Consider the following 23385-nt stretch of genomic DNA (forward strand, 5'->3'; position numbering starts at 1 on the left):
TTAAGAGCTAGGATTGATTTAATGCTTTGAGATTTGCAAAATACTTTACAAACATAATGAAATGTTTATAAGTATTTTGCAAGGAATAACTCAAGTAAAAACTCTGTAAACCAGGTTCAAGAAAATATACCAGTAGAAGCTTGATTGAGTTTGGGACTATGCACCCTGAGCAAATGCTGTGGTTCTAAGGTTATAAATTGCATGGGAAGTATCAATCTGGACTGGTAGGAGTATCTTCAATAGGAGTCCAGTACTAGTGGAATCAGGTCTAGTGAAAAACAAAACAAGACTATGATTTGTTTAAGATGGAAGAAGCTGGATAGCTATCTTTTTTTAATATGTTCAGGTCATAATTATGTGACTCTTTAAAGTGGTAACTTGACTGTCTCATCTTCTTGCACAAAGAGGAGATGCTGAGGGAGGGATCTCCTTTTCCTTCACGGGGAAGGTTAGCAACTGGGTTTGAAACATTTTGTGACTTAGAAAGGAAGAAAAAATTCAGAAAAGGGAGTCTTCAGCTTAATTAGTATGGGGAAAGATGGGAAGCTGTCATAGATTTAGAGCCATAAGGGACCATAGGGGCTATTTAATCCCATAATCTCATTTTATAGGTGGAAAAAAATGAGGTTTGGGGAGCTTAAAATGATTTGCCCAAGAAATAATCATGAGGTGGAATTTGAAACCAAATCCTCAGATTCCAGAGGCAAAGCTTTTCCCCACTTTATCACATAGTCTCCCTGAAGGCATTCATAATTTTGCTTTTGCCAAGGTCCAGACCTGAATATCTGTCAAGATAGCAACTGACAATCAAACTAATGATCAAAAAAAAACTAACTTAACTAACTTAACTTAACTAAGGTTAAAAAAAAAAAATTTTTCTCTTGTTCATTTGCCTGGCATTCAGACTGAAGTCCCACTTGATGCTAATGTAATACTAGACTTTAGAGATCCCTCTAGTGGACCAAGTGAGGAATTATATCCAGACTTTGTGAGACCAGCTCCGAAAGTGCTTTTCCCTCTCCTAATGAACACCGCTTTAGGTAACTAACTATACACATTATCTTCATTATATCATTGGTGTTTGTTGAGAATGAAGGACGAATAATAACAATATAGGATTTGTGAACTTGTTATAATTACTAACTCATCCAAGATTATTAGCAGGATACTTTCGGTAGCCAATTATACAATAGTATTGCAGATGATTACCCTGTACTGCTCTATTAATTCATATATGGTAGCTAATTAGGAAAAGAAAATTTTTTTCTCCTAAAATTATGAAGTCCATAATATTTGGGGTTAGATGGGCACATTTGGCCTTTGGGCCCCATGTTGGACACTTATTTTAGGATTCTTATACCAGTGTTCATCAGCTTTTATTAATTTATTCTAAATAATTTGTATGACTCTGAATATTCTTTTTCTCTCTCTCCTATCTTTCCCCATCTTCTTTCTAGGCTGTAATTCTAATTATCCCAGTCTCTTTCATTCTCAATCTGCTCCTCTTATGGTGCTTCTATTACCTGAAACCTGCCTTAATGCAAGAGGACATTTCATCCCACACAGAAGAAATGTATGACCCAATACCCTTCGGGAGATTATGGTTTATTTACAGAGATTAGATGTCAACATAAAAGATACAAGATAATACTTTAAGGATCTGGCCATTTCCGCTGTGGGTAACACCTCCAAAATCATAGATTTCTTCTATCTTGGTAGGTAGTTTAATGAGTTCCTGTGGCCCCAGAATATCTAATGTCTGCCCTCTGGGGAGCCTCTGAACTTTGCTGAGATGGTCATGCTATAACTAACTATATCTGACCCAAACTTGAAGTTTTTCTTTGTTTTTTTAAATTCAAATTTATTTTATTTTCAGTGATGAATTTCCTTCCTTCCACCTCTTCCTCTCTCACCCATAAGAAGACAGGTAAGAAAAACAAAACCTCTAATAGTCAAGCCAAACAAGGGGAAAATAAAAGAGATATGCTAAATGTGTACTTTGACTCCATCTGGAGTTCTATCTGGAGTTTGATAGAATGTTGTATCACGAGTCCTTTGGAGTTGTGGTTGGTCATTGTATTGATCAGTTCTTATCTTTCAAAGTTCTTATCTTTCAAAATTCTAATCCTGAAGCCTTTCTAGTTAGGTAGAGCTTTTGATAAACAGGAATATACTTTAAAATCATAATGTAGCAGAAGAGAAGACTGGTAAATGTTAAGGGGCAACTGGCTGAAATGACTGTAATGGGGTTGTGAATATAGACCCGTCTGGCTAGAACAATGATTACACAGAGAAGCAGTGGCAGATAATATTGGATAGGCATTGGAATAGATAGATTTTCCCCACATCCTATTTAACAAGCAGGGCTTACATATTATATATTAACAAAAAGGGGAGAAAATAGGATAGCCCTCTCAGAAAGACAAAAGAATGGAGTACTAAGTTTTGAGTGGTTTTATAGTGATCATACATGGCATTTGCATTGAGAGAGTAATCTACCACTGACATTTAACCCTCAAATTTCCCTAGTTTTATCTTCCTTCTCTTCTGCTTTTCAGGACAGTGTCACTTCTTTTTTTTCCTAAGACTTAACTTCTCTACAGTGCCTGAAGTCAGATAAGGGGCCAAACCTATTGGTTTTTATATCTGTACCCTATAATTACCTATTGAGAATCTGTTTTTTTTTTTTTTTAACCTTTCCTGTTAGCTCCTTCCACTTCTCTAATGTGAATTTCCCTTCTCTACCACAGATAGCCAGTACCCTCATGATGGCCTCTACCTATACCTACTCAGGATCTACCTCTCTCCCACTTCCAGACAAATTTATATTCTCTTTAGAAATCTTCCTGGATAATTAATAAATTACTCATGCTGAGGGGTTAATGACTAATAGCTGAATACATTTTGGAAGATTTACCTGGCACTCATACAGTGGAGATACCCATTTTATTCATTTATATATAAAATTCTAGTCTTTTAGTGCAGATGACTGCACACACAAAAACTTTCACGATTTAGAAATGCAGGTTATTGGTAAGCACCAATATATACAATTCAAGAATCAAACTAATATTTGTTAGTCATCCATGTTCAGAGCACTGTGCTAGGAGAATATATAAAATTTGGATAAGATATGATCCCAACTCAGATGAAATTTATGGTTTGGTCTACTTGGGGATTGAAGAATATGTATATTGTGCTGGCCTTGGAATGAGGATAATGAGTTCTAATGCTGCCTGTTTCTTACATTTACTAACTGTGTGATCATGGGCAGATTACTTAAACACTGAGTATGTTTCCTGATGCTTTACATTGGAATGATAATAGTTACAGATAATGTATTATAGGTTTATTGTGAAGGTCAAATGGGATGTGCATAAAGCACTTTGAAAACTTTAAAGCACTGTATCAATGGAAGTTATCATCATCACAAATAACTTAAATTCAGAATAGTATATGAAGCCGCTTTTCCTGATTAGCCATTTCCTCTCTGAACAACCCAGGCCAGACATATTCACTCTTTCTTTTTTCTTGCTGAGGCAATTGGGATTAAGTGATTTGCCCAGGAAGTGTTAAGTGTCTGAGGCCAAATTTTAACTCAGGTCCTTCTGACTCCAGGGCTGGTGCTAGATCCACTGTCCATTGTACCACCTAGCTGCCCCCATAGTCACTCTTTCCTCTCTGACCCTCTTTCTGACTCTTCTTAGTTCTTTCTCTATAATGCCCCTGCATTAGTGTCTTATTTCCAACCTTGATGCACCCCTTTCAACTCTTTTATGTACCTTCTCCACTATTTTACTTTAAGTCCCTCAAGGACAGCTGTCTTATTTTTTGCTTTGAGTTGTATCTATTCTGGGAACATAGTAAGCCTTTAATAAATGCCTGTTGACTTGAATAGATGACATGATAAATGCACAAAAGTAAAGAAATGGATAGCATTGAGGGATGGAGTGACTTTGTGAGGTAAGAAGAAGATGGCAAGTGCACTGGACTTTAAAGAGTTTCTATTGAAATCCTGTCCTAGGAGGGCAATGGAAAAACATTTTAGTGTGTGGATTCATTGGGACAATTGCTTATTAGCATCTCACAAAATTTCTTCATGTGCAAATTCAGGCCTCAGGGAACTGAACTTTAAGTCAGAAGGTAAAGTATAGTGATCCTGAGATTGTCTATGATGGTTAACTTTAAGGCATTTCCTTATAACTTCCTTCTAAGGCTTCTAGAGGCTCTCCATCACCTTTTATTGAGCAATACTAATTTTACTGAGGGGGTAGCTAGGTGGCTTAGTGTATTGAGGATGACTTCTTAAACTTTTTCCTCTTGTGACTTCATTTTTTTGCCTGAAGAATTTTTATGTGACCCTGGGAATACAGATACATGTAAAATAGGTATACAAATCAAACGTTTGTTAATAACAAATCATAACGTTACGACCTCCACATTCAGTTGCACAATTCCTCATGCTTTAATATAGAGCACTGGGCCTGCAGTCAGAAAGACCTGAATTCAAATATGACCTCAGGCCCTTTTTAGCTGTGTGATTCTGGCCCAGTCATTTAACTCTGTTTATCTTAAGTTTCCTCATCTGTAAAATAAGTTGAAGAAAGAAATGGCAAACCAAGTAGCTTTGCCAAGAAATTCCCAAATGGGGCCACAGAAAGTCGGATACAACTGAAGAATATCAACAATTTTATCATGTCAAGGCTATATGATATTAGGAAGAACTGGTATTCCAATCCTTCTCTTCATTCCATTTATTGATCGATCATTCTTCTCCCTTAATCATTTTCTAGGCTGGAGTTCTGATTGTTCAAGCCTCCTTCATACTCATTGCTTTTACACTCTTTATCCAAATCTCCTCTTTTACCCCCATACACAAAAATCCAACCCTTTTCATTGTTGGCTGTTTCTTCTTTGATAACATCAAATCACAGAATCTTTTGACCTTGAACAAATCACTGATTTAGGGGGCCCCTGAGGTCTTTCCTGTCATAATCTTCCAGGTTACTTTAGCACCTGATTTATAGACTAATTCAAATTTTGCCATCACATCTTTGCGTTTTCTTATAATCTTTTTAATACCGTGGCTAAAACAAATCTTAACTGATCAGTTCCCATAATCTTCACAAACCTCTCCTGGGCCTCTTTCCACCTCCAATCATCTTTATGACTCCTTCTCATATTCTTCCTCTCATACCTGTTAGTCTCATCTTTATCTCTTTTTACCCTCCTCCCTTTTCCTTTCCTCCTTTTCTTAGAGGGTCTTGCTTAAGGTCATGGTGAATAGAGATAGAAGGATACAGAAAGGAGAGCAATATTCTTAAAAATATAGCTAAAGAAATTGTTCAAGAGATTTGGGTTGGATCTTGTAATTAAAGGAAAAACTTCATCAGAGAAGATAATTTTTTCTTTATCTGGACTATGAAAGGGGTAGATTTGAACTTGAAGATCCCTTCCAAATTTGGTTTATAATCTTATGATCTTGAAATCTATGACTTTTTTAAAAAGTGACTTGTTCAATGTTATACATCTAGCACAGCCTGGACTTCTAGTTTTTCAATTAAAAAGGCATTTTCCACTCTTTTCAAGGATTTGATCATCTTATACTTAAGGCCTTTCCTGATGTTCTATTGAAGTCTTGAATTTCTCAATTCAAGACTTCAATAGCCCTGCTATGGCCTCATGTTATGGGAAAAAAAATTTAATTCATTTAAGAATTCCCTCTTCTCTCCACCAGGAATCTTTTCTTTCTGACCTCAATCTTTTTACTAAGTAATCCCACACTTATATACTTTTCTGATGAAAAGGGGGAATCCTGCTCAACAAGGTTCTTTTATTCCTCTTATCTAGTCCAACAGACTCCCTTCTCCAGTCATCTCCCCTTTCCATAAACTTTGATAACTCCCTACTGCATACAAATACCAACTCTCTCCTATCCTTAAAATAACATTTCCTAGATCCCACCACCTGAATTAGTTTCATATTCCTCCCTTTCTCAAAATCCTTAAAAAGTCAATTCAAATATTTTCACTTTTTTAAACTTTCCAAAATCTGGAAAACAAAAATCTAATGGCTTCCCCGCTTCTCAAGTTACTTGCTCCATTCCCTTCCTTTTGTGCAATTGCTCCTTAGTTTCCTTTGATTACTATCTGTCCCTCTCAGGGGGTGTATTGCAAGCTTCCTAGGGGTCTCTTTTTACACTCACTTGGATAACCTCATCAGCTCTAAGAGGATCAAATTGCCAGTTATATATGACTTCTGGGTCACATTTCTCCCAGGTTCTAGTACATTACAAATTGCTTACTGCATATATCCATCCGGACAGTTTAGAAGGACATTTTTCTATCATTGCTTAAAGAACCTTGTAATTCAATCTTACAGCCTTATCTTCATTTTTTCTCCACATGTGCAATCACCTAACAAACCTGCCCTCCTCCCATAATAACCACCTATTTTGTTTTGCAACAGCATCTCAAGCTTCTTCCACCTTTTGACTTTTTCTAAAGCACAGATTGTCATCCTTTTGCTCAACTCCAGTGGTTCTTATGGTCTTTCAGACCACACACAAACTTCTCCATTTGGCATTCCTTCCTTTAGTTTTACATTCCCTTTCCATTTTACCAGTTTTCTCACAAATAATTCTTCCTGGAGTATTCTTAGATAAACCTAAACTGGCTTCACCCAGAACATTTTATTCCAAGCCTTTGCATTAGCAAGCCTGGAATGTACTCTCACCTCAACATTTTTAAAAATCTGGCTTTTTAAAAGAGTTGCTCAGATGCCAATTTCTGCATGTATCAATGATTCCGTGTTGCCACTAGTGTTACTATTTCCCTCAAGTACCTTGTATTCAACCTAGTTTGATATTAAGATATTTCACATGAGCTTTTAATTCATACTAAATAGTAATAAAACTTTAAAGGCAGACACTGTCAAAGACTCTGGCATGTATTAAGTGCTCAAATGTTTGCTGAACAAAAGAGCTTGATCTTAGTTCCTAATAAAGGCATAAATTAAAGCATGTAGGATATAGTGAAATTTTCTTAATTTATGAGCGACTCACAGGGCTTAAAGTAACAAATGCACTTTATTGATTTACCAGTTAAAGCTACTGAGCCAAGATTAGTAACCGTTTCACTTTTCAATTCAACAGCTAGGCAGCTGTTTAACCTGATGGACCTAGAATAGCCATGCCAACCGTCATTGCTGCACATTATTTACATTGGTTTGATTTTGACCACAGAATTAGGAAGTCAAAGCATTATTTTAATTTAACTTCCAAGTGCATGGCTGATTGTTTGAATCCAGTTTCTTTTATATTCCGTATTTCTTTTTCAGTTCTTCCACTTTTGCAATGTAAGCTTTCATGGCTTCTTCTTTGGATTTTCCTGCAAATTACCAACAGAATTTGTCAGATATTGAAAAAAGAAAAACAAACTGATTAAGCATGTCTTCCAAATAGCTGGAAGATAAAAGCAGCTTCACTCGGTTAATAAAATTCAAAAGTGACTAACTCCCAAACCCCACCCCCAAAGTTCCCACAGCTTAGTCTAGTGAGCTGAGCTCCTTTCAGTACCAGTTTGGGAGTAGACAGTGAAAGCTAATGGTTTACTCCTCCAAGGAAGCTGGCTCTAGTCCAACCTCTCAGGCAAAAGCAACCAGTTCTTAGATCCAGATTGGGCAGATCTTTTATATTTCTGCTCCAGCAGTTAAGAAAACTATGTGGTCAAGGATTATACTTGTAAATGGAAGATGCTTTCTTCAAAAAGTTTGGGTGGGGTAGCTGAGCCCACTGGTAGTGGAAGAGAAGCAGGACAATAATGGAGAAGGCCATTATTTATTTTTCACTTTCTTGAAAATTCTAGGGATTTGTTACAGTTCTTGAGCTCAAGGGCTTCTTTCTCAATTGTATGAAGATAGAGACAACATTCTGGAAGGAGCCAACAGGAACATAAAGCCTAACCAGGCTCGTCAGTGCCAAATTAGCACTCTGCCAGCTTTCTAGTTGTCATATAATTAAGCAGAAGTCAGAACACTTCCTTGTCTGTGCTGTTATGCAAGTCTTGTCACTGATAGTGACAGTAGTGGTGGTGGGGTGGTTCTAAGAGAATAATGAGTGTATCCACATTGGATCCAATTGGAAGCTCACCTTATTTTGAATGCTACTTCCTGAGAAAGAAATATGGAAAGCACCAGCTCTGCTATTATCAACATTCCAGTGTCTCGGCTACCTTCCCCTTTTATCACACCAGGGAAGTTAGTGACTGATTATTATTTGAACAGCTATGGATCAAGTCATATCTTAAGTGTTGATCTATCTTGCCTAATGAAATTTTCCTTTTAATACTGAATTAAGCAAGATTTAAAGAATATAAATGATTACCTTTCAAAGAGTTCCAGGAATCCCACTTAGCTTTGCCTCTGAAGTCCATCATACCTGGGCGCTCTTTTAAACAAAAGGGGAAAATCAAGTTAAATACCTGAAGGATTATGATCCAAAAGGTGCACAACATAATAAGTGCTTACTGAATTGAACTAAATCAGCAACTTTTCTTGATAAATAGTAAACTCATACTTTGAGTCTATGCCAATCTTTAAGACTCTTAAGTGTCTTAAAGACTCTTAAGAGTCTTTAAGACTCTTAAGTGAATTTCAACCACTCCTTTATAAATCAGAGAAAATAGGGGAAACTGTTTCCAAATGTCAATTCCAAGCTTTCTTTGAAGTGAATCCAAACTTTATGCTAATAGACCGTTTGTAGTGGGCTGAAACTCTGGAAACAAGGATACTTACAATAGGGTATTTACAAAAGGAAACAGACTTGTGCAGAGATTAGTATCCAATCCATACTAGGGCTTCTAGAATATCCAGTGTGTGGAAACTGGATGGATGCCCATCAGTTGAAGGATGGTTGAATAAGTTATGGTATATGAATGTTACAGAATGTTATGAATGTTACAGAATGTTATTGTACTATAAGAAACAATCAGCAAGATTTGGCAACTAAGGAAGTTTTAATCTCCCTCACCCAGGGCTACAAAGTTTGTTTTTACTATACAGTCGGGCCCTCCAACAGTCTGAGGGACAGTGAACTGGCCCCCTATTTAAAGTTTGAGGATACATGGCTCTGGAGACTTGCAGCAACCAGTGGTAAGTAAAGCAAGTATAAGAGAATACTGTACATAGCAACAAGAATAATCAATTCTGATGGATGCATCATCTGATGACAAAGTTTTGCAATGGGGAAGGTTTGCATACATTTTGAAAATAAAAAGCTATTATTAAAAAAAATCCAATGATTTCTATTTTACCATGCTATTTAAGGTTAGGAGGGACCTTTACATTATCTTACATTACATTTTAAAGAATTAAGAAACTGAGACAAGAAAAATTGATTGAGGTTACAATTAGGAAGCAGCTGTGCAGAATATGAATCCAGGTTTTCTATTCTTATTTTTTGTCTATGTCTCCAACTGAGTTGTAAGGTTTTTTTTAAAAGTAATGACTACACTTTCTCCTTGTATTTTCTCCCTTGTACCTTAAATATAATAGATATCCGAATAAGATCTACTAGATGTAGTTTCTCTAATAAGAGGAAATTACCCAGACTCAAGTGCTACTGTTCTAGAAAAGTCCTCTCCTAAATTGTCTTGACTGCCAGAAGTGTATTACTAAACAGCACTCACTAATCAAGGGCGGGCTCAGAAGGATTTAGGAGTAAATCAAGATTGCTCAAGGCAAAGGTCTTATAAAATAAAAACAAACTTGGCTAGTCCATGCTGTAAAGTAATTCCAAGACTTTACCAGCCAAAATATAACAGTTTAAAGACCATTCTGATATTTTGCAAACATTCCCAGGAATAGGATTTTTAATGCCTAGTTCTTGCTTATAATCTTGTCACACATCTGCTAAAAAACATGAAGGGACAAGTCAGGGCATTGCTGGAGGTTAAGGGAAGACGATAATCAAAATAGTGAGATGTATCAGAAATAGTTGTTCTGTAGCACTTCCTTTTCTTTTCTACTTTGGGAATTTTAAATCATTAAACTGAGAAATCAAACCAAGTACATAATTTGGCCTGTTTCTCTTGCTCCAGCTTAACTCTCAGGGGGCAGTAATGTAGAAAATATTGGATTGAGTCAAATGTGGGTCCAAATCCTGCTTCTATTGTTTGCTCAGTTTTCTCATAACCTTCCAAATGTAAATCTCTAATTATATCTCCAAGATAAAAAACAGAAGACCTCTTGTTGGTTCTCTTATTGAATGGGATTGATTGGATGAAGTGAAGGTCATTTACTCTCTGGAGGGATGAGATATAGGAAGTTGTAGGAAGTGACCATGACCTGTGGGAGGCAGCCAGCATTAGTGATCATTGGTCAAGGATGGTCAAGTCCTTTTTAGTCTAACCAATGAGAAGGTTCAAGTCCTTTGCCTTAGACAAGTCGGAAGGTCAGGTTCCAGGACCACCCCCGGGGCACAGGATGGCTCCCAGGTTATGTCTGGGTATCTCCCTGCAGTGATTAAATGTTTTCTCTTTAGTCTCCAATTAATTGGATTGAGATGAGGGTCTTGTACCCAGACCAGTCCCACACACAAGAGTAGATTTTCTTATCAATGGTCAAAAGCTCCACTAGTGATCTCACTTGCTTTGCATCTAAAAGCCTTGACCAGTTCCCTTAATTCTAATCTTTCTTTTCAATCCTCAATTATTTTCTATTTGTTGTATATAGCCTGTTTTGTATACATTTATTTACATATTATATCCTGTTAGACTAAGCCCTTGAAGTCAAGGACCACCTTTTGCCCTTTATTTCTTATCAGCTTAGCACAGTGCCCCACATACTGGTTTTTAATAAATGTTTCCTGTTTGATTGTTCCAATTGGGATCATGTTCAATTCTGGAATTAGGGCTAGTCAGTTTGGCTGCATTCCTTCAGTAACTAGTTGTGTGATCTTGGGCCAAGGTAGTTTACTTTCCTGGAACCTCTGCTTTCTTAGGAATTGAGGTATGAGATGTACAGATGAGGTTAATGACAAATAAGGCTGGATCCAAGTTTTTTTCTACCTCTCATTTTTATACTACTTTTGCCATGGAGGCACTGATTTAGCTTTTGAGAATAGCATAGTCTAAGTATAAGTGGCATGGAAATGTGATCATTATTTCAATCCACAATGAGTTCTTAATGTACTATATTGGATAAAAGGGCTAGCAATTCCTTTGAAAGGAACAAGATCTGGACAGTTTTAAGTTTTCCCATTTTTCATTCAAAAATTATCACATTTGTTAATAACCAATTTTCCTTAATGCAAAAGTGCCAATTATGTTCACAATACCTGTGTTTATATCTCCCACTGTGGCTTGTTTGTAGTGACTGTAGATGAACAACATCTCCTCATCATTTGGTTTGGCCTTCAAGTTTTTGACTTCTTCTGCAGCTCGTTCAAATTCAGCCTAATTGGCAGAAAGAAATAATGGAGAGAATCAATTCTCTGAAAAGGTTCGAGGCGAATGCCCCAAGCACTAGGTGAATTTAGAACCCAGAAAAAGCTAGAGTTCAAATACAAAGTGAAAATAATAGCCTTTACTTACCAGAAGTCATTTGTAAAATGTTTCCAAAAAACCATACATTATATAAAAACTATATATGAATCTAGCTCTAAAACACCTTAGAGAGGGAGAGTGCGTAGTAGAAAGAGTGCTGGATTCCAAGTAAGAGAACCTGAATTTTGACCTTAAGTTTTGCTGACGATCTTGGCTAAATTCTTTAGACAAAATTAAAGAGAGCTGTTATAAGGCGATTTTTTAAAAGAACCTGAATTTTGACCTTAGTTTTGCTGGCGATCTTGGATAAATTCTTTGGACAAAATTGCCCAATCTGTAAAAGAGCTGTTACAAGGCGATTTTTTAAAAGAACCTGAATTTTGACCTTAGTTTTGCTGGCGATCTTGGATAAATTCTTTGGACAAAATTGCCCAATCTGTAAAAGAGCTGTTACAAGGCGATTTTTTAAAAGAACCTGAATTTTGACCTTAGTTTTGCTGGCGATCTTGGATAAATTCTTTGGACAAAATTGCCCAATCTGTAAAAGAGCTGTTACAAGGCGATTTTAAAAAATCCTTTCTACCTCTTGAGCCTGAACTAGGGAACACTGCACATTTCAATACACTAGTGAACGAGCATTTACGGGAGGAGCCCCTGAAATTTCGGCTTAAAGAGCCGAGGACCCGGGGTGTCCGGGGAAGACACACATGACCACCCACCCTCCCTCTGGCGCAGAGGCCAGATCGGGCAAAGCATAGACAAACTTTGTCCTACTGCCCCAGAGGGCCCGCCAGGGGAAAGGAGGAGTCTGAAATCTAAGTGGTTCTCCGCCTCCCAGTGCGTCCCCTCTTCCAGGACCGCTGCCTGCCACGGCTCTTCCTCATCCCTGGGCTCCAAAAGCAGCACGGCTCCCTTTCCCTTAGCAAAAGCAAACCAGCACAAGCAGCCCCTTGAGTCACTGCCCAGAATTTCTGGGACACTTAATTTTCCTCCGAATCCTCGTCTTCCACCTCAGCAGCCCTTCCAGTTCCCAGCTCTCCTCTCCAAAGCTCTCAAGGGTCCTCGGGGCGATGGAGGAAGCATGAGCCCCTAGTTCTGACACTTGCTGCGTGACTGCGCACGGATTGCCCTTCCCCGGTTCTCGGGACCCACGAGAGTAAAATCTGAGAGCTGGATCTCTGCCAGCTTTTAAAGCTCCATGCTTTTCTCCCCCCTCTCCCCCCAGAACTTTCACTGCCCAGAGGGAATAAAACTTGGGCTCAAGAGCCGACAAGCGGTGGACATAACTAAGCCAGGAAGAGAAGAGGAGGATGCCTAGGGAAGGGGAGAGAGGCGGCGGGGGGTGGGGAGTGGACAGCCAGCACTGCATCCATTTGCATTCAGCCCTTCTACCCCGTCCCTCCTTCCCTCCCACAACTCCCCCTCGCGGATCCCCGGCTCTCCAGCCTCCTGGCTGGATGCCTATTACCTGAGACATGCTGCCGGATTAGCGGGCGGGGGAGATTAAGTGGGAGCTAGCTGCTACCGAAGGCGGCAGTCAGGATCAGAGCAGGCAGGGCTTAGCCAGCTCCCCGCCTCCGGCTCTACTATAACCTTGGCTTTGCTCAGGTGACTTCCTGACAGCCAATCAGAGGCAGGCCCGCCTTTCCATGGAGGGGCGGGGTCTAGCTGGCTCCAGGACGGATACTCCTCCCCCTTCCCTCGGCGCCCCTCCCTTCTCCGGCCTCGCCAGCTCCGGCGCTTTGGGCTGGCTTGGGGAAGCCGGAGCGTGCCTGCGGTTAGAGGCGGGGAGGGGAGGAGGGAGAGGGCGGAGCCCGGGAACCGAACTGGACGCTGGGAGGTAGTGGCGGAAGTGGAAGTGGCGCGCGCTCCTCACAGTAAGGAAAAGGAGTGGAGGAGGGGTGTCCAATATAGAGCCGTTGGCAGAGCCGCGTGCGGTCACTGAACTTAGGGAATAGGAGAGTTTAGTTTTTGGCTTCCTCCCTTGCTCTTCCCTCTGAGCGGTGGGATGGCAGAAAGGAGCCGGAAGCTCATTTTTGTCGTCTGCTCGTCCGCACATGGTCCGTGGGCGGGAGTTAGTTGGAGGCTTGGGCTACTTCCTGGGGCTCGAGAGAGGCCCGGGCCCACCCCAGACAAGACATACTTGAATGAGGTCCCTCTTAGTGTAATGCCGGAGAAACTGAGGCTGGATAGAGATTAGAGAGTATTTTATAATTTATTTAAAGGGAAAGATTTACTGGGACCAAATGGATCCATGATTTGGTTCCGGGTCTGAATGAGATTATCCTTTCCGAGAATCCCGCAGTGAGAGCTCTCAATGACCTCTATACACGTGGCTCGGATACAGGGGGTAAAGTGATGCGGGGGCGGAGTCAGGGGGCGGGACTCTGACCAGCCGGTTCTGACAGGGTGGGGGGAGGAACCCCGGAGATGGCATCCTGATAAGGCGGGATCTGATATTCCGATAGCTTGGGGTGGGGGGAGGCGTTCTGATGCTCTAAAACATAACGCCTTTTATCCTTATCAGGTATGCTGATAAAGAGGGAGAGGAGGTTTTGCGGGACTGAGCTTTGAGATGCAGAGAAACTGAGTCAGGGGACCACAAAAGAACGTGGCATAACCTTCCCATGCTCCAGGGCTAGAAAATAGTGTGACAGAGATAATCTGAAATTACACTTCCTAGTAAAAATCATTTTCTTTGCTCTCTGAGGACTAGAAAAAGTCTGGGCGGGTGGTCTGGGCTAGAGGGAGGCTTTATTTGATTTCCTAAGTTTGTTTGCTTTTCTTGCGGGCACACCTGTGTCAGTAAATGATCTCTTCAACTTCTTGGAGTAGATGTTGGTTTACCTTGGCACCTCCCGTCATCTGTTTCTTTTCTTTAATTTGATTCGTAACCTTAGCAAAATTTTAAATACATGAAGAGTATTGAGCACTCTTCCAACTCGCTTGCTGTATCTCTGTTCTTGGTAAATTTTTCTTGGACTCCATTGTCTTAATGCATCTAAATGTCTCCAGAGGAGCTATGATGAATCACTGTGTACCTTGAGGAATTCAAAGTGCAAGTGGAGCTTTTTGGATATGGCTTTGTGAATATTTTTTTTTCATTCTTTTTAGTTGAGAGAGGGGTGTTTTGGAAAATAGTTTGGTTTGTTATAGTGACACCAAAGAAAAGGAAGAAAATTTTTAGAAGAGCCATTTAGACATCTTTTTAAAGTTTAGGGAAAAGGAAGTGTGGAATAAATATGATAATTTTGAAAGTATTGTTATACTTTCAAATATACAATATTTAATATATAAAATATATAAAAATATATTACAGGCTTTAAAGAATATACATTGTATATCAAATATACAATATTTAATATATACAATATATAAAATATATTACAGGCTTTAAAGAATATACATTGTATATCCAATATATAATATTTAATATATACAATATATATAAATATGTTTCAGGGTTTAAGGAATATACATTGTATATCAAATATACAATATTTAATATATACAATCTATATAAATATATTAAAGGCTTTAAAGAAAGTGGGATGGAGTAAAAATTCATGGTTTTTGAAAATCTCCTTCATGTTCTTTGTATATATACAAATTTTTAAGGTTCAGAATTGAAAAACTTTATATTGGTTGTAAAGTACAATACCTTAAAATAATTGTAGTTAGAAAATGATCCAGGATATCTAAAAAACGGCTCGAATCAGCATATGTATATGAAATGGTTGATCTGGAAACAGTTGAATGTAAATTTTTTCTTTTGTACCAGCTAAACTATTGATTAGGCATACAATTCAAGAATTTTACATCAGAAAGATGTAAAGTAAAGGCTTTTAAGGAAAATTGGATTTTAGAGTTACTGTTTAGCTCTGGTATTTTAATCAGAATGCTTAAAGTCTTTGCATTGAAAGTACCATATTATTCCATTGAATTTTTAAATAAATGCACATTAACATTTGTAATTTTAAAAAGTGCAGTTTGGCTAATTATAATAGATTATATAGATTATAGCAGTGATATGGATTGAGATTAAACTCCCCTCCCCCCATCAGAATAGAGAATAGTTTGGATTCCTTGCAGAAAATTGCCATGCTCCATTAATGACCCCAGATTTAACACAGAAATAAAAAGTTCATCTTTTTAACACCAGTATTTTATTACTATTACTTAGGGGACAAGGAATACAATAGCCTCTTGAGGAATTTGTGAAGTATTCTCTATCTCTGTCTCTCTTTTAGCCCTTGTGAGTTGTACAGTCCCTCACTAATATATAGTCAAAACAATTTTCCCCATTGGTTAGGTAAAAAAAAAAATTGTCATATTCTTTATTTTGAGCCCACTTGTTTTATCATTAATCCACTAGAATTTTGGCTCATTCTGCTAAGAGTCAGGCACAGAAAAATTCCATTATATTTACATGCCACCACTTGTTCATCCATTTCAGAATTTGAGTATCCCCTCAGACTTCCATCCTTTGTCAATTCAAAAAAAGTTGTAAATATTTTTATATATTCTTTGTTTTGCTTAGAACTCATCCCTCCTTTAATCTCTTCTTCCTGTAATTTTGCCTCCTCTCTTCCCAACCCTGTTCAAATGAGAATGATGTTCAAATACTAGCTATTCATAGACTCATCCCTTGCTCTTTATTTATAGAGATATCTAATTATGTACCCTATTTAACTAAAATTTCCCTTTTTCCTTCCTTCCCCTCTCCTCTCCAGTGTATTCTCCTTGCCCTCTCTATTCTTTTGATTGAGACGTAACATAATTTTTCCCAGGCCTGGTTTAATTGGATTTCTTCTTTGAAACCTGGTGATAGGATTGAGAGGAAACATATGTATCATTTCCCTGTATTTCATTGTAAGAAGTTTTTCTTTTGTGTAGTTCTTTATTCAGTTCAATAAAGTGCCTTCTATGTGCCAGACATCGTGCCAAGTATTTAGGAAACAAATAAGAAAAAGAAAAATAGTCGCTTCCCTTAAGAAGTTTACAATCTAATGGGGGAAATAATACATAAAAGAAAGTTAGAAAGTGGAAAAGGGGAAACTCATGCTGGGGTATTTTATTCCATGAAATTGAGTCCAAATGGAGCTGTAGATGGACATTGAAGTGAATTAGAAAGTCCAAATGCTACCCTCTATAAAGGAAGGCTTTAAGAGCAGTTGAGTGCTTCAAAGAGGAGAAAAGGCCAGGGGAGGTGGAAAGGTTTGGTATCTTGTTTATGTTACTTTTTTATACATCTTTTCTGTGCTCAAGCTTCAGGTTTCTCCAAGCTCTGGTCTTTTCCTCAAGAATGCTTATAATTCCTCCATTAAGGATTTTTTTTTTTTCCACTGTGGTAGTATACTGAGTTTTTTCTTGGTTGGTTCTTGGTTTTAAATTCATATTCTTTGTTTTCTGGAATATAATATTCCAAACTTTTTGCTCTTTGAGAGTGTGGCTGCTAAATTGTGTGTGATTTTGACTATTACCTGAATTCTTTATTTTGGCTACTTAAAATAAAGCATGTATTTTTGTTTTGATCTGGAAACTAGATTTTGGCTATGATATTCTTGGGAATTTTAATTTTGGTGTTTCTTTTAGGTTTTTAGTGGATTCTTCCTTAATTCCACTTTGCTCTCTGGATGTAAGATATCTGGGCAGTTTTGTTTTTTAAATTTTTTGAAATATGTCTAGGCTTTTTTTAAAGTCATGGCATTCATGTAGTTCAATAATTTTTTTTTCTTTTTACTTTTTTTATTTGGTTTTATCATATTTTGATGTCTCATAGAATGCTTAGGTTTCCACTAATTTCAATTTTTTAAGAATTTTTCTCTTCAATGAGCTTTTGTATTTGTTTGTCCATTTGTTCAATTTTATTTTTTTATGAGATAACATATACTGTATTCAGTATTATATATGTGAATAATATTATTTGTAGATTTAATTTTTTTCACTTTTTTTTTTTAATAGCCTTTTATTTACAGGTTATATGCATGGGTAACTTTACAGCATTAACAATTGCCAAACCTCTTGTTCCAATTTTTCACCTCTTACCTCCTCCCCACCCCCTCCCCTAGATGGCAGGATGACCAGTAGATGTTAAATACAAGTTCAATAATTCTTTAAAAATTTTTAAAATAGTTTTTTATTTTCAAAATACATATAAAGACAATTTTCAACATTCATCCTTGCAAAACCTTGTGTTCCAAGTTTTTCTCCCTCTCTTCCCCCTACCCCTCTTTCCTAGACACAGCAAGTAATCCAATATATGTTTAAAAATATGTAATTTTGTACATATTTCTACATTTATCATGCTGCTTAAGAAAAATTAGATCAAAAATGAAAAAAAAAAAAAAAGCAAACAAACAAGAACAAAAGTTGAAAATACTATATTGTGATTCACATTCTGTCCTCACTGGGGACTTGGATGCAAATGGCTCTTTCCATCACAAGTCTATTGGAACTGGCCTAACTCACCTCATTGTTGAAAACAGCGAAGTCCATCGTGGTTGATCATCATATAATCTTGTTGCTGTGTACTGTGTTCTCTTGGTTCTACTCCATTTAGCATCAGTTTATGTAAGTCTCTCCAGGCCTTTCTGAAATCATCTTGTTGATAGCTTCTTATAGAACAATAATATTCCATTATATTCATATACCATAACTCATTCAGCCATTCTCCAACTGATGAGCATCTGCTCAGTTTCCAGTTCCTTGTTCCTACAAAAAAGGGCTGCTATAAACATTTTTTGCACATGTGGGTCCTTTTCTCTTTTTTAAAATCTCTTTGGGATACAGATCCAATAGAGACACTACTGCACTAAAGGGTATGCACAGTTTGATAGCACTTTGGGCATAGTTCCAAATTGCTCTCCAGAATGGTTGGATCAGTTCACAACTCTACTAACAATGTATTAGCGTCTCAGTTTTCCCACATCCCCATCAACATTTATCATTATCTTTTCCTGTCATCTTAGCCGATCTGAGAGGTATGTAGTAATCTGATTCTTCATTTTTTTCCCTTCTGATCTATTTTTAAGAGCAGTTGTTTTTGCTATGAGATAGCCAGCATTTTCTTGAAATTTTTCATCTTTTTATTTATTTTTGCCTCATGAAATCATTAGTTTCTATGTGGTCCTTTCTAATTTGGAGGGAATTTATTGCTTAGACAAACTTTTCCTGTGCCAAGCTAATTCCTTTCTGTTTCTGGTATTCTTATTCTACTTAGAGTGAAACTCACAACCAAACAAACCCCTTTTGACTCATCTTTTCCAAGTACACTAGTTGCATTTGAGCCCAAGCCATGTTTTCCTCTGAGGTACTGGTTTAGCTGTTTTAGTCATTCTCTTCAGTCTAAAGCATTTCTGCCCCTATAATAATTCATTATGATGTAGTTCCCTTTTTGTTTGCCCTTCCAGCCTACTTTCTGATTTTTTTGTTTTGACTTTTTTTTTGTTTGGGTTGGTCCTGCTTTCTTTTGGTATTGAATGTTGTTATTTTGAGAACTCAAAAACAGGCTAGAGACATGCAAACTTTCAATGTTAATAAAATTGTTTGATCCTAGTAGACAAAGTCTGATTGACGTCTCCATGGGCTGAGCTCTGTAATTTCCTGACCTGGATTTGGGTCTGTTCAAAAATATACCACTGAACTCGGCATGGATCAGCCATCTAGAGAATATTTTGGACTCAGAGTAATAGAACTGTAGGTCTAGGATTCCTATTTTGGTTATTCCTCTACATGCTGGGCTAAATGTTCTAAGTGAAAGCCTTCTCTGTACCTGGGATCTGAGCCATACCACTGCTACTTCCATACTTGGACTGCCACTCTAGCCTGGATCTTTGACCAGGAACTAAGTTTTGGGTGACAGAGCTGCAAGTGACACCTGGCCCCAGTGCAGTGACTAGGAATGAGTCTGTGAATGCCCCAATTTTGCACAGTCCTTGGTATGCTCTTGGCCCTATTCTAAGTTCATTCCCAGTTGTCTGCAAGACCTCCATAACTCTGTGTGCTAACTGGACTGGACAGATGACTCACTGTGATTTTTTTTTTTTGGATTTTCTCACCAAGTTTTGATTTGGTATATCTATTTGGAGAAGTTTGTGGAGCAGAACTTACTCTGTTCATCATTCAAGTAAAACTTCTTCCTCCAAAGTTACAATACTTTAACTGTCAAATCAATTGTTTCTCTGAGCACTGCTCATTCTTCTACTTGTTGATACTTAATTGTCAAATGTTTTATCATTCATGCTGTGTCTAAAAGCTTTCTGGCCTTCTCTTTTCTTTTTACATTCACTTATTTAGTGACCTCATTACCCCTAAAGACTTAATTATGTTTTCTGTGCAGATGATGTCAAAATCTATGTATCTAGCTATAGTTTTCTGAGCTTCTGCCTTATCTTACACATTTCCTACTATGTTCCCTAGGCATCTCAAATTCAAAATCAGAAATCATCTCAATAACCAAAATATACTGCTCATCTACACTTCTCTATTTCTTTTTAGAACATCACCATCATTTTGTTCATATAAATTCATAAGCTTGATGATATTCTTGACTCCTCATTCATTCATATATTTAATCAGTTGTCAAATCTTTTTTCTACCTTTTCAACATTTAACTGCATATCTCCTCACATATCTATAATCCTGGTTCAATCTGTTACCCTGTTGTCTATAACCTAATTGATCTCCCTATATTATTCTCTTCCCATTCCAATCTATAACCTACACAGCTGCTAAAGTGATTTTTTGAAGGGCAGATCTGACTTCATTCCCCTATTTAATAAACTTCAATGACTCCCTCAGCATTTTCATTGTATTTTTTTTTTTTTTTTGCAAATACTTAACATCAGCACCTCCTAGCTCAGTTATGCTGCTAAATGTTTGCAAAAACACTTCTATGAAAATATTTATAGCTCTTGCACCAATTTCAAAGGAATTCTATGAAGGAGTCCATAAACTTTTGTTTTAAATCAACATACACTTTGATACTTAGTGACTCAGTGTAAAGGTGGGATAAGAATAAGAAATGAAAGAATCAAAGATTCAGAACCTTCATGTATCTAATAATTCCTATTTTCTTTAAGAAAAGAATAGAGAAGTTTTAGACATGTTTATTACTGAATAACATCACAAAAATTCAATTTGTTATATTTGGCAAAGATTTTCATAGATGTGGAATTCACCCGAGTCATCTATGTCCAGTGAGACCTCTTAATGCTGAAATTATCAGTCTAAAGCTAGAAGAATACATCTGACATGCAATTGAAATAATTCAAGCAATCTTGACCTAAAATTATTGATCCTAAAAATGGGTAATGGATGTTAAATAGCAACATTGATTATAATGATTTCATACAAAAGTTTACCGGTTTCTAACAATAAGACTAAAATGTGCCTTATTTATCAAACATTTTCAGAGGCCCTTTACATAACTTCAGGATGACCCAATACAATCAATTTAAACTTATAGAGAATGTCCAAATACCACATAAGAGAATCTGAAAGATTCTTTAAAGTAGCAGTTAAATTTTTAGGAATAATCAGACCAAAGAATGGATCACATTTATGACCATATTCCTCAAACAAGAAAACCATCATGTATCAAGAAAGAAATAGTCAATTAATCTAAAAGTAAGCCTGTCCTAAAATTCAGTTTTCTGCCCTGGCAGTAATTAGATAAGAAAAAAAATGGCAGGAACACACTGGGGGAGGAAGGGTTTGAGGGGAGGGAAGGGGAGGGAAGGGGAGGATTCCACGTGGCCACCCTTCCTCCACTCCTGCACTCCTGGGCAAAAGATTCCCTCAGGCTCCCCACTCGTTTCCCTACATGGGGATCCTTCTCAAGATTTAGCCCATCAGTTTATTTACTTTCTCCCAATATCAAATTTCTTCCCAAATCCACCAGTTTCCCAACTTTTTCCTTCTCTCTTGCTATATACAATCTCCAACTTTCCTATAGCAGAAAGCAGTGGAGGGTGGGTGAGTTGAATCTTTACCTTGGAAGACAAAGAATCCACTTCCCGTTTCCTTCTCCCCCAACTCTTCTTTCTGCTGCCAAAAAACCTTTCTCTTCCTAAAACCATGCTAACTTTTAATTGCTCCTACAAGTCAATCCTTCCTAAGTCACCTGTATTCCTCTTTCCTTTTTCCTTCAAGACTTGTAAGATAGAGCCAAGTTGTAACAACACCCACTAGCCCCCTTCAGTTTGTGGCCAAAGTTTCTATTATAAAAGAGCCACTTTAAAATTATCTCTTTGCAGAGGTTCTAAACATGCAAGGATATGCCAAGGAAGCCTCTTCCCACTGGAATAATATTCTTTTCCAATGCTACTCTCTCTTTATCCTCACCTATTTCCCTAATGAGACTTTATGCCTCTCTTGTCAGGATTTCTAACCTTACTTACCAATCCCTATAATAAACCTCTTTTATCAATCTAGGTTTTCAGTTTTGTAAATTCCTTTACAGAGAATCTACGCCACCAGAAGAGGGTTCTCCAAAACTCCCTACCCTTGTGCCGAATCCCAAGGGAGTGCAGGGGAGCCAAACCTCTCCATTGGTTTCCTGAACCCTGAACCTGCCACTGTTGTGCCACAGTTCCCTTTTGATGTCCTGACCTAGTTTCCCTAATTTTCCTAAGTAGTTATTCTGCATCAGGTTATAACCTTTCCCTCTTAATGTTTGATGAGATAAAGGTCTACCTCAGTTGCTCTGCCCCCAAACCCCAGGCTATAATCATTCCCTCTTAAATGGTTGATGAGATAAAGATTTTATATCTTTACATTATAGACTTAACTTCTTAATGTTTGACAGGATAAAGGTTTATCTATTTTAGATGTCATTAGAATATCAGTAACCTCTCCAGTACCTCCCTCCATTGTGTCATCCCAGGTACCTTCCCCATTATGTCATTGTTCTTGTTATCCTATAAAAAGAGCTTGCTCTCTGATACTTGATGCTGGACTCTTTTTTTTTTTTTTTTTTAAATTTAATAGCTTTTTATTTACAGGTTATATGTATGGGTAACTTTACAGCATTAACAATTGACAAACCTCTTGTTCCAATTTTTCACCTCTTATCCCCTACTCCCTCCCCCAGATGGCAGGATGACCAGTAGATGTTAAATATATTAAAATATAAATTAGATACACAATAAGTATACATGACCAAACTGTTATTTTGCTGTACAAAAAGAATCAGACTGAAATATTGTACAATTAGCTTGTGAAGGAAATCAAAAATGCAGGTGGGCATGAATATAGGAATTGGGAATTCAATGTAATGGTTTTTAGTCATCTCCCAGAGTTTTTTCTTTGGGCGTAGTTGGTTCAGTTCATTACTGCTCCATTGGAAATGATTTGGTTGATCTTGTTGCTGAGGATGGCCAGGTCCATCAGAACTGGTCATCATATAGTATTGTTGTTGAAGTATATAATGATCTCCTGGTCCTGCTCTTTTCACTCGGCATCAGTTTGTGTAAGTCTCTCCAGGCCTTTCTGAAATCATCCTGTTGGTCATTTTTTATAGAACAATAATATTCCATAATATTCATATACCACAATTTATTCAAGTCATTCTCCAACTGATGGGTATCCACTCAGTTTCCAGTTTCTAGCCACTACAAAGAGGCCTGCCACAAACATTCATGCATATACAGGTCCCTTTCCCTTCTTTATGATCTCTTTGGGATATAAGCCCAGTAGTAACAGTGCTGGATCAAAGGGTATGCACAGTTTGATAACTTTTTGAGCATAGTTCCAAACTACTCTCCAGAATGGTTGGATTCGTTCACAACTCTGATGCTGGACTCTTTGAGATGGTAGTCTTGTCTAGCTCTGGTATGAA

The 23385-nt window shown here is 37.6% G+C and overlaps 2 protein-coding genes across 11 annotated transcripts in view; one reads left to right on the plus strand and one right to left on the minus strand.

Moving 5' to 3' along the window:
* Positions 1–7068: 7068 nt before the first annotated feature.
* Positions 7069–13256, minus strand: DBI (diazepam binding inhibitor, acyl-CoA binding protein). Its single transcript, XM_003763795.4, has 4 exons — positions 13012–13256; positions 11336–11453; positions 8384–8446; positions 7069–7388 (listed from the first exon to the last, which is right to left on the minus strand). Exons 1-4 carry the CDS (start codon positions 13018–13020, stop codon positions 7315–7317), a joined length of 264 nt encoding a protein of 87 aa, XP_003763843.1. The 5' UTR covers positions 13021–13256; the 3' UTR covers positions 7069–7314.
* An 81-nt stretch (positions 13257–13337) lies between these two features.
* The window catches only part of C3H2orf76 (chromosome 3 C2orf76 homolog), a 64452-nt gene continuing 54404 nt past the window's right edge, over positions 13338–23385 (plus strand). For 5 of the 10 annotated variants that reach the window (XM_031959958.1, XM_031959965.1, XM_031959963.1 and 2 more), the window contains exon 1: positions 13338–13420. The gene's annotated coding sequence lies outside the window, so the exon portion shown is untranslated. The other 5 variants (XM_031959959.1, XM_031959960.1, XM_031959966.1 and 2 more) reach the window with 5 other exon arrangements.

Source organism: Sarcophilus harrisii, chromosome 3, assembly GCF_902635505.1.
Source record: "Sarcophilus harrisii chromosome 3, mSarHar1.11, whole genome shotgun sequence".
Classification (NCBI taxonomy): domain Eukaryota; kingdom Metazoa; phylum Chordata; class Mammalia; order Dasyuromorphia; family Dasyuridae; genus Sarcophilus; species Sarcophilus harrisii.

Bases quoted from the DNA above. Each gene is read 5' to 3' on its own strand.
- DBI (XM_003763795.4), bottom strand. The intron at 8,447-11,335 runs GTATTGTGAACA...TTTGTTTAAAAG, and splicing joins AGTGGGAGATATAAACACAG to AGCGCCCAGGTATGATGGAC. The intron at 7,389-8,383 runs GTAATCATTTAT...GGTAATTTGCAG, and splicing joins TTCCTGGAACTCTTTGAAAG to GAAAATCCAAAGAAGAAGCC.